Here is a 14,433-nt window from a genome sequence, read left to right on the forward strand (position 1 = left end):
GATTCTCATCACTTTCTCAGCAGTTTGTGAGAGATTTACTGATGGCGTTCTCATGATGTCCCAAAGTAGCCTATGTCAGTGTATCAGAAAGGAAAGAGGGAGCCACACTCGAGTAATATTCACATCTCACTATTTTATAACACTTGAGAAGTGTTAAGGGATAATATGAGTATCAAATCAAAACCTTGGTTAGATGTGGGTGGTGGGGGTACTAGTCTAGACAAGTCCATTTGAGAACCAATCCTCATGAATATATCTTTCTTAGAGGTGTAGGACAAGTGTCAGTACCTAATCTTGTAATCATAATTATAATTATTAGATACCAAGTGTATATTTTGTGTGTTATACCAAATAGACAAACTATGGTAGTGTATAGAATATCATTACATCTTTTACATTCACGGTATTTAGCGGACACTCTTCTCCAGAACGACTTACAGGGTTACTCATATTACACAGGTGGGCCGATGTAGTGTTAGGAGTCTTGCCCAAAGACTCTTATTGGTGTAGGGCAGCACAGTCAGACCAGGAATCGAACCCCAGTCACCTAGATGCTGTGGTAGCTCAGTGACAGGTAGTGGTGTTATCTGTTGAGTTAAAGTGGTGGTGGTTGGTGTGGCGCAACAGATAACACCACTACCTGGCACTGAGCTACCACACCATGTGGGAGACTGGGGTTCGATTCCCGGTCTGGGTGACCGTATGCTGCACTACACCAATAAGAGTTCTTGGGCCAGACTCCTAACACTACACTGACCCACCTCTGTAATATGAGTGGATAAGAGCGTCTGCTAAATGCCATAAAGAAAAGTGGATGTGTCTAAGCAGGGAAAACGCTACAATGTGCAGGACAGTGGACCTCCAGGGCCAGGGTTGGGTCCTGAAATGTAATCCTGGGGCAGTGGTGGCTCAGCGGTTAGAGCGCCGGGAGATCGATAACAGGGTTGTGGGTTCGATTCCCGGGCTCGGCAAGTTGCCACTGTTGGGTCCTTGAGCAAGGCCCTTTACCCTCTCTGCTCCCCGGGCGCTGGAGTTGGCTGCCCACCGCTCTGGGTGTGTGTGTGTGTGTTCACTACCAGATGGGTTAAATGCGGAGGACACATTTCGCTGTACAGTCCACACTGTACAGTGACAAATACGTGCACCTTTAAATGTAAAACATCAACATAAGCCATTTTTTGATCAACCTTTATTTTTTGCTGTACTGAAAAATGTATAGAATTCATCATATTAAGCCAAATTCAGAATTTTGTGAGTCGTTACACTCCTAAAAATCACAGATAAATGTATAAATGTAGTGGTTGCACCAATGAAGCATTTCATAAGCCACAAGGCAAAATTAGAAACAGGCCCAAAGACGAAAAAGCAGTGATAACCCTCATTATGAAACATTCAGCCAATCAGACGCGTACCTCAGAGGATGTCCCGCCTTCGTGTGGGTCTCTGATGAGGCGGAGTCCACACTCTATTGGACAGAAGAGCCGTCAGTCATGTCCCACCCAATACGTGCACTGGAAGTCGGAGGTCAGCAGCACAGCAGCATGGCCGCTCTGTTAAGGGGGTCTCGGAGTCTTGTGGGAAAGTGGCACAACCATGTCGCCTCCGTGCAGGGTATGCTTCCTCATATTTACCTAAAGTTGCCGCATTTCCTGCTTGCATGTAGGCGTAACGTGTATTTGCACGCTGCGTGGCACCAAAACAAGTGGCCAACTTCAGGCGAAGGCGAGGATTGTGGCGAGCTGGCTGGTGTTCAGTTGGCTAACGTCGCTAGTCTGTGATTGTCAGTCCTTACTCTCACGCTATCTCCGTATCTAGCTGTTGTTTGTCTTATGATCTGATGTATCCGAGCAAACGTACCGATTTACGCTTATATTTAACAGTAATAAGGCTGGTAACGTTTCAGAGACGGTGTAAAATCCACCAGCTGTCCTGCTCTTAACTTTTTCCACTGGGGATCTTGAATAAATGTTGGTTGTGTTGGTTCACCTTGAGATTAGTTATCTAAAGGGCAGAGCTGCTTTACAAAGACTTGCAGGTGAAATCTTCTCTTTTTTCAGTTTACAATTTTGTCTCAGTCTCCAGGTCCATGGCCTCCAAGACCCAGGTGGGCTTCATTGGCCTGGGAAATATGGGAAACCCAATGGCCAAAAACCTCATCAAGCATGGTTATCCTGTGATCGCCACAGATGTTTTTCCAGAGTCCTGTAAAGAGCTACAGGAGCTGGGAGCTCAGGTGGGCACAGTCATGGTTCCTTTCTTCAGAACCCAACAATCTTATATTGTTGCATATTAGGCATAGATACTATTCAGTATTGTGATATTTTCCTTTTATGCAGTGACATTAGATCATTTTTAAGTTAAAGTCAGATGAATGCAGCTCCAGTAAAATAGTTGAGTCTGAGTCAGGCTCCCTCATGTTTTGACTGTACTATTTGTTCCATGTTTCTTCTTAAAATGTACAGCGAAGTAAGCCTTGCTGTATTTCCTGTAGACAGAAAACAAAAGCTCAGTATACAAAACCTACTCTTTATTTAATGTTTATAGATTTTCATATGTTCCTTCAAAACTGTCTGAAGTGTTTTAATGCTTATAAAAGCTTCCTCACAAACATATTACGATATTTGAATGCATCTGCACTGTAAAGAAATCCGTCAGGATAGTCGTGGCCAGGATTTTTTTTAGCATACTCATCATGGGCATGAATATCATGACTAAATTTTTCAGTATATATATATATATATATATATATATATATATATATTTTTTTTTTTTTTTTGGTACCCATTAACAATCATCTGGTTGGATGTTTGACAGAACAGATTTCAGTTAAATTGGTGGCTTCCTGACACAGAGCGAACTTTTTAAGTGCAGTCCACAAATGTTCAATAGGATTAAAATGTATTTGTTGTTGTATTATGAAATGTGTCCTCCACATATATTCCATCCGTGGTAGTGAACACACACATCCGGAGCAGTGGGCAGCCAACACCAGCGCCCGGAGAGCAATTAGGGTTTAGGTACCTTGCTCAAGGGCACTTCAGCTGTAGATTGAGAAAGGAGGCAGCCTTCACTCACCCAGCCACCCCTCACCCCCAATTTTTACCTGCTGGTAGGATATGAATAGGCAGGCTTCCAGTCTCAAGCCCACTTCTCTAACCATTAGGCCACAAACTTAGTAAACTTTGTGAAGACGAAAGTCTAACCCCAGCCTGCTTTATCCATTCCACATACGTTTGATGTGTATTTAGTATTGTTGTCCTGCTGGAACACTCAAATGTTTGAACAGTCTCAGGGGTGAACAATGGGGGGTGCGCACAGTTTGCTGACCTCCCTACCTGATGGACCTGCTAAACCTGGCTATTTTCAATTGAGCAAAAAATCAGCCCTCTAGGACAAGAATTGGCTACCTTTAAAGTAAACTTGGGAGAAAATAGTATCACAAAAAAGTGGCACAATGACATTTTCATGATGCATGGTATTTAATGTGAGCTTTTAAAATGCAGACAGAATTCTGCATTTTCTTCATTTGTCCTCCTTTATTATTCCATCCAGCATTTGACCCCCCCCCCATTAACCTGTGCACTAAATGTTTTTCTTTACCATTAAAGATCTATGTTGTGCACTCAATTAACCTCAGAAAAATATTTGAAATTATTTTAAAAGACGTGTTGCCATGATATGAGTGTATTTAACATCTGAACACACTTAAGCCTGTAAGTTTCTCTACCGTGCTACAATTAATACCTAAACGTTTTGAATTATTTTTGTTAATCTCTGTGACATCAGATCATAGACTTCTATTCTATAGTTTTATAAATAATTTTATTCTAACTGACAGTTTTATCAGCATTATATTAGACAACTCACTCATTCAACATATCACTAAAATTTAAAAGCAGTATCACAGTATAGTTTCTGTGTTTTATCATGTTTCACATTTTTCTCCTTGTTATGGACTTCGGCCTTAGATCCTGGACAGCCCTGCGGAAGTGGCCGACAAGGCAGACCGCATCATCACAATGCTTCCCTCCAGTCCTAATGTTATTGACGTGTACACTGGCCCTAATGGCATTTTAAAGTAAGGGCCTTCTTTCGATTTTATTCTTAGTTTTATTCTTTATTAGTGCTCCTTTAAAAATGTTGTTAAATGAAATCACATTCCTACATTAGCCTAATCTTAACCCATCCTTACACCCAAATGCCTTCATCTTGTCAGAATGAATTGCTCTATTGTTAAATTGTAAACACGAATCTACCAAACAACAAAATCTTTTGCTTCTCAGAAAAGTAAAGAAAGGCTCATTACTAATCGACTCCAGCACCATTGACCCTGCTGTGTCTAAGGAGATGTCTGTTGCTGCAGAGAAAATGGGGGCAGTGTTCATGGATGCTCCAGTATCGGGAGGTAAAAAGATTGAGCACTTTGATATGAGTAATCTGAGCAGAAACGAGTGTTAAACAGTGATGATTGTTTTCACACCTATATGCCACACTTTACTGATTTACATTACGCCACTTCTCTTGAATTTGGATCGATATGAGAAAAGCATGATTCAGGTTTCTGCAATGAAGCAAGTTGCTATGTCTGACTGGGAGGAAAGACAAAACAATAGTTTTTGCTCTTCCATTGTGCAGTCAGACTCCTGTATAATGTGATCAAAGAGATTATAGAATAATAGAAATATATAAGTCTGTAACTTGATAGAATTACTGTAATGCCTCCTGTGGCCTTTTTATTTGCATAAACCTGTAACAAAATACATAATAAAATACACTAGTGTTCAAAATGTATTAATAGTCATAACAGTAACCATTCTATTGGCATTCATTAAGCTGTCCTTGAGTAGATACGCTTCATTGTATTTATCGTAGTGTATTTCTGGTAAACTTCAATGGCAGAGAGAAATGTACATGTAGGTCTCTCTCTCTTTCTTTCTTAGTCTACCGTCATTGACTTATTCTTCTGGAGAGGGGAATGAGTTTTTGTATGTTTCATCTTGTGCATCCATTTCCTTAATCCAGCTGCTGGTGTTGAGTAGTTGAGTTATGGTTAGCACCAATTTGCAGCATCTGGGCAGTGATCCTGTGACCCACACATAGAGATTTTGACAAGTGCTAATAACGAGCTGGATCTTGTCCTATAGGTTCTCATACTTGGTCTGTCATTGGAAGCTGCACTTGCAGAGACGCCTGTTGAATACTTTAATGGGGCTCCATCATGGACATGACTTTCCATATAGAAATAAGAGTTTGTAATAATGTGTAAACATTGAGGTTTTAGCTCCTCAATTATTAATATACACAACCAGCCTATTGCAGTTTAGCTCTGTCCAGTCTTTAGAAGTGTTTCAGCCTGGCCTGCTTTTTTGAATGAGACACAATAAAGGACAGTCAGTTACCATAGAGGTCATTTAGCATTTATCAGTCATAAAGACACAGCAAAAGTGTTTTGGGATGGGGAAAAAAACACAAAGTGGATCTTGAAAGGGAATAGAAAAGTTAGGAAAATGCAGGACATGATACCTTTCAATACAGAGTAGTCCTAACAAAGTATTTCCTTATCTTTGTTCATCAGCCAGGTTTCTAAGTGCTTGTGTTTGATTGTGCTTATCTAGCCTGTATGTACTTATGTAATGCAGCAAGACACTGAAGTTACAGAAACTGCACAAAGCAGTAGTCTCATATTTCTACACAATCCTATTGTCTTTCATAGCAACATACATTACATTACACAAGAATGGTATTGGTTTAATGTTTCTCCCTCTGTGTTTACTGCTCATTTAGACACAGGCCCATAAATTGAAGGAGGCCGCCCTTCCTCAGCTAAACTGACCTATGCTTTTAGTGTGGGGGAGAAACAGACAGCTCATGGGAAGAAAGATAGCTCATGGCATTGAAGTTCAATACCCACACACAGACTGACTCCTGGTTTCTCATGCATACATACAGTGTATATATATATACACACACACACACGCACATCCTTCATGCTTTCTTTCTGTTTGTTCTCCACCTCTCAACCTAACATGACCCACTTTCTTTGAGCTCGTCAGCCAGGTTTTACGATTCAGCCCCTGCAGATTAATGGAGATTTATGCCTTTGCTTCCCTTTCCCACTGCACTGGGATTAAGGCTGTCCAGCACCCCACTCTAAGCTTGACTGGGGGCAGGTTAGTGCTGTGGTGTAGTTGGAACATCGGTGCTCCAAGAGCTGCAGTCTCTCCATTAGCTTTTAATTTGAAATACTGTCCTTTCAGCCTTTCAGCCATCAGCCTTACCATCTGTGTGTGGATTGATTGACAAGGCGGTGGGTCAAAGACTACGCGCAGGAGGTTTAAACCTTTCGCCTTTCTGCTTCACTTTTGGGCAGCTGCTGGTTAATTAATCCAGTATATCATTATTTTGGGCACCTTTTAAAATACATGGACCTCCTTTGTTCTCTCTTTCTCGCGCCCTCTCTTTTGAGATTTGCTCGTTGAAAGGTTCTTTGGCCACAAATGTCAGATTTGTGCAGTGGCAGGTCTAGGCCACCAACAGCAGCACTTGGAGTGGGACCCTCAGCAGACTGACACATCTGGCCAGTCTATGTCAAGAAATAACATGCAAAAGTAAACCCTTTAAACTGTATGTTTTGAAATGATCACATACAGTCACTCTTATACAGAAATTCGCTGTGGCCACGCAACCCTACTGTCGTGTAGGCTTGGCTGCGTGCATGAGGTAAACCTCATGTTCTAAAGCAACTGGGTATATTACACTTAGCCAGCGCCCACTCTGCACTTTATGGCCAATATTTCTTTTTAATCAGGAAGTTGTTGCCTCTGGTTTTTGGGCACATAAACGACAACATGCTACTAGTTTTCTTTCCTTAAATTGTTGCTTGTCCCGACTAGACTGCGTCAGCATGGTTTGGCATAAGGGTCGCTGAAACAGCTTTTGGGTTTGCAACACAGTCAAGAATTCCACAGACCTGCTCAATCTCTGTACTTACCCACTCCGGTAGGTATTATTCTCAGCTCTACGAATGGGCTGTAATGAAAAGCCAACCACAACAAAACCCAGCCTGACGTCACTGTTGTCCATGTGTGAAAGCAGATGGAGCTATGCTGTGGTAAATATAGAACTTTTCCCTGCCTGTATAATTAAGGTTCTGTGATTGAGTTAAAGGAAAGAGCCACACACAAAGTCTAAGCTGCTCTTTATAATTTGACAATGCAGTATGTAAAAAATTAAATTAAAATATTGTTCATTTTTGTAGGGATGAATACTACTAACTACTAGAATACTGTGATGCTTATCATGTTTTCATGTCACCTGCCTCTAGTATAAGCCCAGCTTCTCTCTCCCTTTGTGCTTCTGTAAGAGCACTTCTAGACATTTTGTTTAAATACAGCTTTAAACACACTTAATAATTGTTTTTCAACAAACCAAAAAAGAGCTTATTAGACCTTTTACCTTTCGCTTATCTGATTCGTATAGGTGTGGGAGCAGCTACTTCTGGTAAGCTGACCTTCATGGTGGGCGGAGCAGAGGAGGAGTTTACAGCAGCCAAGGAGCTGTTGAGTTGCATGGGTGCCAACGTGGTGTACTGCGGTCAGGTTGGGACAGGGCAGGTACATCTGTGGTACTACTTGTTACTCTTCACCCGAGATTTATCCACTTCTTATGAAACATTCATTGTCCTTATGTAATCCTGTATTTCTCACGTTCTTTTTCTAGGCTGCCAAGATCTGCAACAACATGCTGTTGGCAATAGGAATGATTGGGACCGCTGAGACTATGAACTTGGGCATCAGGTGTGTGTATTTTTATAAGAGATGACAGGAGATACTTTGTGTTGCACTCTTCCACTGCACATGCAAATCGAGTGTCTGTCTGGTTTTGTCTGACCTTATGTTGATCACTTTACATCCTGCTGATTGGTGTTAAGTAACCTCCACTCTGATCCACTCTGACAGACTGGGCCTTGATCCTAAGCTGCTGGCAAAAATCCTCAACATGAGCTCAGGCCGCTGCTGGTCTAGTGACACCTACAATCCGGTTCCAGGAGTCATGGAGGGAGTGCCTTCGGGAAACAACTACCAAGGAGGGTTTGGAACGGCACTAATGACTAAGGTAGGATTTTTGCCATATTTTCTCTTGTTCTGTCTCATTCATGTTCTGAACACTTTGCTTAAGATTTTCATGATTATAGGTTTGCTTAAAAGTCTAATGACATAATAAATAATAATGATAAACATTTCATCGCAGGATCTGGGACTTGCACAGAACACAGCAACAAATACGAAAACTCCAGTACCACTAGGTTCTGTGGCTCACCAGATATACCGTATGATGTGTGGACGTGGCTATGCCAGCAAAGACTTCTCCTCCGTCTTCCAGTTCCTGCGGGAGGAGGAGGGCCAGTAGGGGGGCGATTAATTTTCATCCCTGAATATAGCCTTATCCTACACTGCCTGCCTCACCAGGATTTGGTGAGCATAGCATTTGCACACTTTTTGTGCTGCATTAAAATGCGCATTCGCAACGGTTTGTCTAATGGGTGAGTGAGTAGAAAGGGAGAATGTTTGTTTCAAATTAAGTCTGTACCTTGTTTTTGGAATCACGTTACCTGTTCGGGCCTGTCCTGTACAAGCCACACTCCAATATTTGACTCTAGACACTGTGAAGCAGAGGTAGTGGTTGTCTTGTTTTTGCTTGTTTTCGGATTGTGTTCTCTTCTGTAGACTGACTTACGGTTATGAGTGTGGTCATTGTTGGAACTGCTCTCATCCTTTCATCTAAAGGAATTGATGGTGGCTGCAATGAAGAAGTCTAAATAAATACTCACTGCACCAGCCAGTGAGCCACAACACACAATGTGTTTCACCAAAACACTGCTTGTTTTACTGTTTTCATTGATCTTTGTCTTTTTTTAATAGGAGAGTTCAGACCCTTGTATCTACATGCCATATTCATGTACATCTGACCAGTAAGAAGAAAAACTGTTCTTAAGCTGGTTTTCACCAGATGTGACCCTCAGATACTTGGCTAACACGCTCACACTAATGAACTGCAAATTGTCCTTGATTCATTCCTTACGGTTTATTTTCAGATTCCCACAGTCTTTGTGACCTTCTGATCCAGTATGTTCTCATGGTGGACCTTAGTTGTTATAATGCTGGAAGAATGATTAAGGTCATACCTATCTAATTTGATTGACCATAGGTTTGATACATTGCTTTCACTGGAAAAATTATACAATTATACAATATACCATTTCCATAATCCAATCAATAAAAAGATTTAGAGCATTTATCTGCTCAAATAATCCAAATAAATGATTATAATAATTATAATGTGAAGATGTCACACGTAAAGATGCAAATTTAAGGAAAGAAAAGTTATTAAATTAAATTAAGACATTCCACAACAATGATTGTACACACCATAGAAGCCTTGCTAAATTTCTTTTGCATTTAGTTCACTTAAGCCTTTGTATTAAATCTTCTTAGACATTCAACCCAAACCAGGTTTTCAGTTGTCTAAAGAGTAAATTCACTGCAGTTAATCTGTATACTTTCAACATGGGAATGTCCTCTTGTGTGAAATACTGTAAAAACCAGAGAAGTTGTAGCGGCTACCAACCTTCTATACCAAGTTTCTCTTAATTGTAATACAGTTTACATGCCTGGTCTAGTTGATAATATTTTGAATTAAAAAAACAAGGGAACTTTCATTAAGCAGATTTTGGGAGGGGAAACGGCAGGAAAGACAAGACTTAGCATTGATTTAGTAAATGCTGTCATTGTTCTGTCTAATAGTACTCAAATGCACACCATGTCTAAAGTTATCCAGACACTCATAAGTTCTGAATTCAGCTGCTTTAAGATGCACCGGTTGCTGGTATAGCAGTTTGACTGCATTCAGATTAAATCTTGCAAGTGTCTTTTAAAGGTTTGGATATGTAAAAACTAAATGTAACTTTTTTGTATTGTTCAGTCTAAAAAAAGTAAGTTACCAGGCAACCTTCGGTTTTGAGATGATAACTTCTGTTTTAGGAATTATATTAACAGTGTAATGCTTTCTTTTGCAGTGCCTGAATTAAGGTTTTTATGGTGTCATGTTGAGTGTCGAAAATGCCAAATGAATGCCCTCTCAACCTCATATGTAGTACAACTCAGGAGAGGCTCTCTGCTTAATCATGTTGAGTATAAAGAAAGTCAGATAAAGTACATGTGTTGAGAATCATGAAATTATAAATGGACACAACTTAAACCAAAATTTAGACACCTTGTCTTTTGCAGGACGTCAAGTACGTCATTGAATATAAACACTTATCAGCGGCATGATGGGGCATATGCCGCCTAAGAGTTGTGGCTCATTTGGCGAAAATATGAAATAGCTGTTGCATTGAATTGAATAGTACACCTGTGTTTTCACGTCTAAGCCATTCAGTTAAAGTCTGTCTTTAGGGAAGGCCACCATTTGCAGTTACAAACCTGTTTATCACTTCTTCAGTAAAAATAATCAGATGTACTGCTATGTGAAGACAAGTCTCTAACCATAAAACCTTAAAATGTAAATTATAAGGCCCATCATTCTTCCTTGATCACATTGATCTGGGTTAACTGATCTGTTCATTATAGCATATGTATCATGAACCATGCTTTTGTTCACTCCAGATGCAATTATGATATGCCACTTTATTAGCAGTTGTTCTGACCCAGTGTTTTTTAATATAATACACAGAAAACTACAACTTGATGAATAATTTCTGTCAATTTAATGTTTATTAATCATCAAAAACACTAAAACTGCAGTATTACAGTGCATTTATCTCATTTAAATGTGTACACAACTGCCACATGGATAAAATATTACATGAGCACTATTGTCAAATGTACATGTGAATAATGTGAATTCAATGCATCACTTTTTTTTTTCCTGTGTACTTGCATTAATACAATAAGTGATAACATTGATATTTAAACTGAAACTAACACAAGACTGATTAAAGCAGATATAACAAGTGGAAATAAGTGAAGCACCAAGCATATAATAATTAAAGCACGTATTTTTTAATAACTGTAGTTGTTAAAAAAGTGTGACCAAAGCAGCAACAGCAAGAAAAGTATTTCCATCATGTTGTATCCATGTTTTCAGCGGCTTGTGTAGGTCATGGGTCTAAAGAACCCAGCATTCGCAGAAGGAATCGTATCCTTGAATTATCCATTTCCATTTTTTTTATTATTGGTATTGGCACGATATGAACAAAGAAAACAATAACACAATGTGGGGGGAAAAGCCCAGAAAAGTAAAATGCTGGTAAATACATTTCAAATCAAATCAAATCAAATTTTATTTGTCACATACATAGTCATACACAGTATAACTTGCAGTGAAATGCTTTTTTGACAGTCTGCTCACATCAAGCTATACAATAAAAATCTACATTTAAACTTAACTAAACCTTAACTTAATGAAGTAAAGTGCAAAAGAAAAATAAAATAAAAATGAAGAAAATAAAAATAGAATAAGTTACATTTAAGTTAAAGAATAGAATATAAAAATGAAAATATAGAAATATAAGCAAAAAAAAAAGTACAGAATACAAATATACAAATATATATACAGAGATGCATGAGGTAGAGCTTTAAACAGTCATTCAAAAGAAACCTAACTGTTCTTTTCAGTTTACACTGTTGCTGGAGTGACACTCTTAGGGGGACATAATTGTAACAGATTTCACTAACCCTGTTAACTATCTTGAGTTATGGAAATCTTAAAACTTTCTTCTACTTAAGTGAATTGAAAATTAGACCTTGAAGACTTTTATTGTTTGAACCACTTTTTTTCCCTGACAGTGTATGTTAGTCAACTACATATAAATAAGAAATTGAGTAGACATATAAACCTCCTACATATTTGTGTTCTGACAAAAAATGTTGTCAGAAAAACATTTTTTTTTTCTGCATGTGAGGTTCTGGTATCTGTAATTACATGTGTTAATGTAAATGTTCCACAGAGCAAGTGCACATTCAAATGACAAACTAAAACAGGCTTGACAAGAACTTTTACCGTACATCCTTTTCTTTATTCCCGTCACACTTCTTGTATGTCATGTCATTATTATGTAACTAAAAAATCAGGAAAATGCAACATCACAAAAAATAATAGCATTTAATGTCAAGTGCCATCTCATCAGAGTTTCCTGACATTAGCCAAAAAAAGCATGTCTGACTGAATATACACTGGTCGACTCATGGAGTGTGTTTTTATTCATTTGAATCTTAATAGTGACATACACCACCATATAAGTGTATATTTGTTGACTTGTATCTTTTTGTCATCTTTGCTGTATTTGTTTTTTATACATTTTTATTTAAAATAATTTTTATATATCACTAGTCCATGTAGCTGGTGCACTTACATGTCATTGTTAATGGAGCTTAAGGGTTCCTTGCTGGCTGGGCATGGATGTTAACCTAGGACTGGAGAGTTATAATGTCCTTCAATTGGCTCTTCCCAACCCAGAAGCACTGGAAAAGACCCTCTCAGCAGATGCACTGTGGATAAATAATAGATAAACAACATAAGGTTTCAATGCAGTCTCTATCTTTAGGTCCAGCAGGATAACAGGTCCAGCAGTTGTTAGCTGTGTATGTTGTATATGTACCACTTAAGTTGTGTTTTAATGGGCAGTTCATAAGCTGCTTTCCCAATAGCTCTTGTGAGTTTTCTGTCCACAACCACAGCTGTATTCTACAGCCCTGCCTGGACACCCTTGGCTAAATGACACAGGTAAACGTAAACGCAGTCTCTAAGTAATCGAGCATAAAACACAATATTTCAGCATATTCTAATGCACATAAAAATACAAAAACTTTGCCTGTGCAAATGTTTGGACACCTTATGAAAAATATAATTATATTTAAGGTCAGTGTACTTAAGGGTCAGTTCATAGATGTTTTGATTTTTGCATTGAGTATTTGTTTGTATTTCCTGGCAATCATATGAGGGTTATCAGCATATGAGCAGTTTTCTTGGTCTTTCAGACCTCATGTTGACCTTCACAGTTCCCCTAAACAATTGTTTTTACAGTTTGCACTCTAGAACCTGCAAGCTGAAAACAGTCTTTCTGTGCGTTGTGGGCATTGATTGTTTCATTTTTTTCTTTTTCTTTAGACAGCTGCTCAGAGGTTGCTTAGTGTAAATACAAGTTTTGACGCTTAGAGAATGTATAAAGAAAATTTAAAACTGCAATTAATATTTATAAATAGTGACAAGCCTCAGACCTGCTCGCTTTTTAGCATATTTAATAAGGCCATTTTTGCAAGATTTCTTTAGATTATACCTTAATTATTAACTTAATTCTTCTCCGCACATTAACAACTTTTGCCTTGGAAACAATCAAATCATCATTACTTTTTGACTCTCTCTCTTATGAAAAGGAAGCGAATGCAAACAGCTGTATGGTTCAGATCTGAACTGCAAAGACCCACACGGAGGCTGTAACGCCAGACGTCACATGATCACAAGACAACCCCATAAAAAGTCCATTAAGCTCGGAGGCCTAAGTGCTGGGTTATCGAGCTGACAGCTCTTCCAAACACAGCGCCGCTGTAGTGTGGTTGGTCCACTCTCTCACATTTAGGTTGCTGTTAATTTCGACTCTTTTTCTACACATTTTTTCTGCAGAAGTCAGCTTGGTATCTCAAAGCTCTTCACATCTCCGCCTCCTTGCGTAAAATGAAGAATTTTTAACATTTTTAATAAAAGATATTGCTTGATCATACGTGTCTCGTTTATATTGCACGAGTATCTTGCATCTATCTGTATGTAGGTCTTCGTAGGACTGTAGAATGTTTAATGTCAATGTTGCCACCATTTCTAAAACATTCACTGTATATGTTTTTTAGATTAACATGTACACGCCCTTAGATTAGCACGATATTATTTGGTTACTGTTGAGCAGAAGAACACAAGTCCCATACTTATGTAAAAGTTCAGATTTACAGTTGAACATACTTAAAAAAAAAGTTGAAGTAGGATTTGCATTTCTACCCAGGTAACAGTATAGTATAGTAAAGTACATGCTCCAAATAACTGTTTTATTTCTTTTATTACTTTTTTAACATGGTAAAACGGCATAATCTGCGAAATCATACATACACAGCATTTTAATATGTTCTATGTTCTTCAGAAACTAAAATTAACGTAATTAAAATACTGAGTTTCATATTTCATTCAAAGACGACACATGAACATATGATTACCACTAATGGCCTGTTTCTCTTTTCACTTAGACCTTAATTTGAACAGATTTACTGATATACTGTTTTAATACCCATCTGAAATCAACAACCCCTCCACTCCCGTTTAACTGTGTCGATTTGCAGTTAATTACTGGTTTTAAGAAATTAGTGGTAAATATGCAATTTAATCTTAAAT

At 38.6% G+C, this 14,433-nt stretch overlaps 1 protein-coding gene across 1 annotated transcript; it reads left to right on the forward strand.

Moving 5' to 3' along the window:
- Positions 1-1,526: 1,526 nt before the first annotated feature.
- Positions 1,527-8,874, forward strand: hibadhb (3-hydroxyisobutyrate dehydrogenase b). Its single transcript, XM_072679403.1, has 8 exons — positions 1,527-1,611; positions 2,076-2,233; positions 3,969-4,078; positions 4,284-4,405; positions 7,480-7,613; positions 7,720-7,796; positions 7,959-8,115; positions 8,251-8,874. Exons 1-8 carry the CDS (start codon positions 1,542-1,544, stop codon positions 8,407-8,409), a joined length of 987 nt encoding a protein of 328 aa, XP_072535504.1. The 5' UTR covers positions 1,527-1,541; the 3' UTR covers positions 8,410-8,874.
- Positions 8,875-14,433: the final 5,559 nt, after the last annotated feature.

Source organism: Salminus brasiliensis, chromosome 5 (genome assembly GCF_030463535.1).
Source record: "Salminus brasiliensis chromosome 5, fSalBra1.hap2, whole genome shotgun sequence".
Taxonomy (NCBI): Eukaryota; Metazoa; Chordata; class Actinopteri; order Characiformes; family Bryconidae; genus Salminus; species Salminus brasiliensis.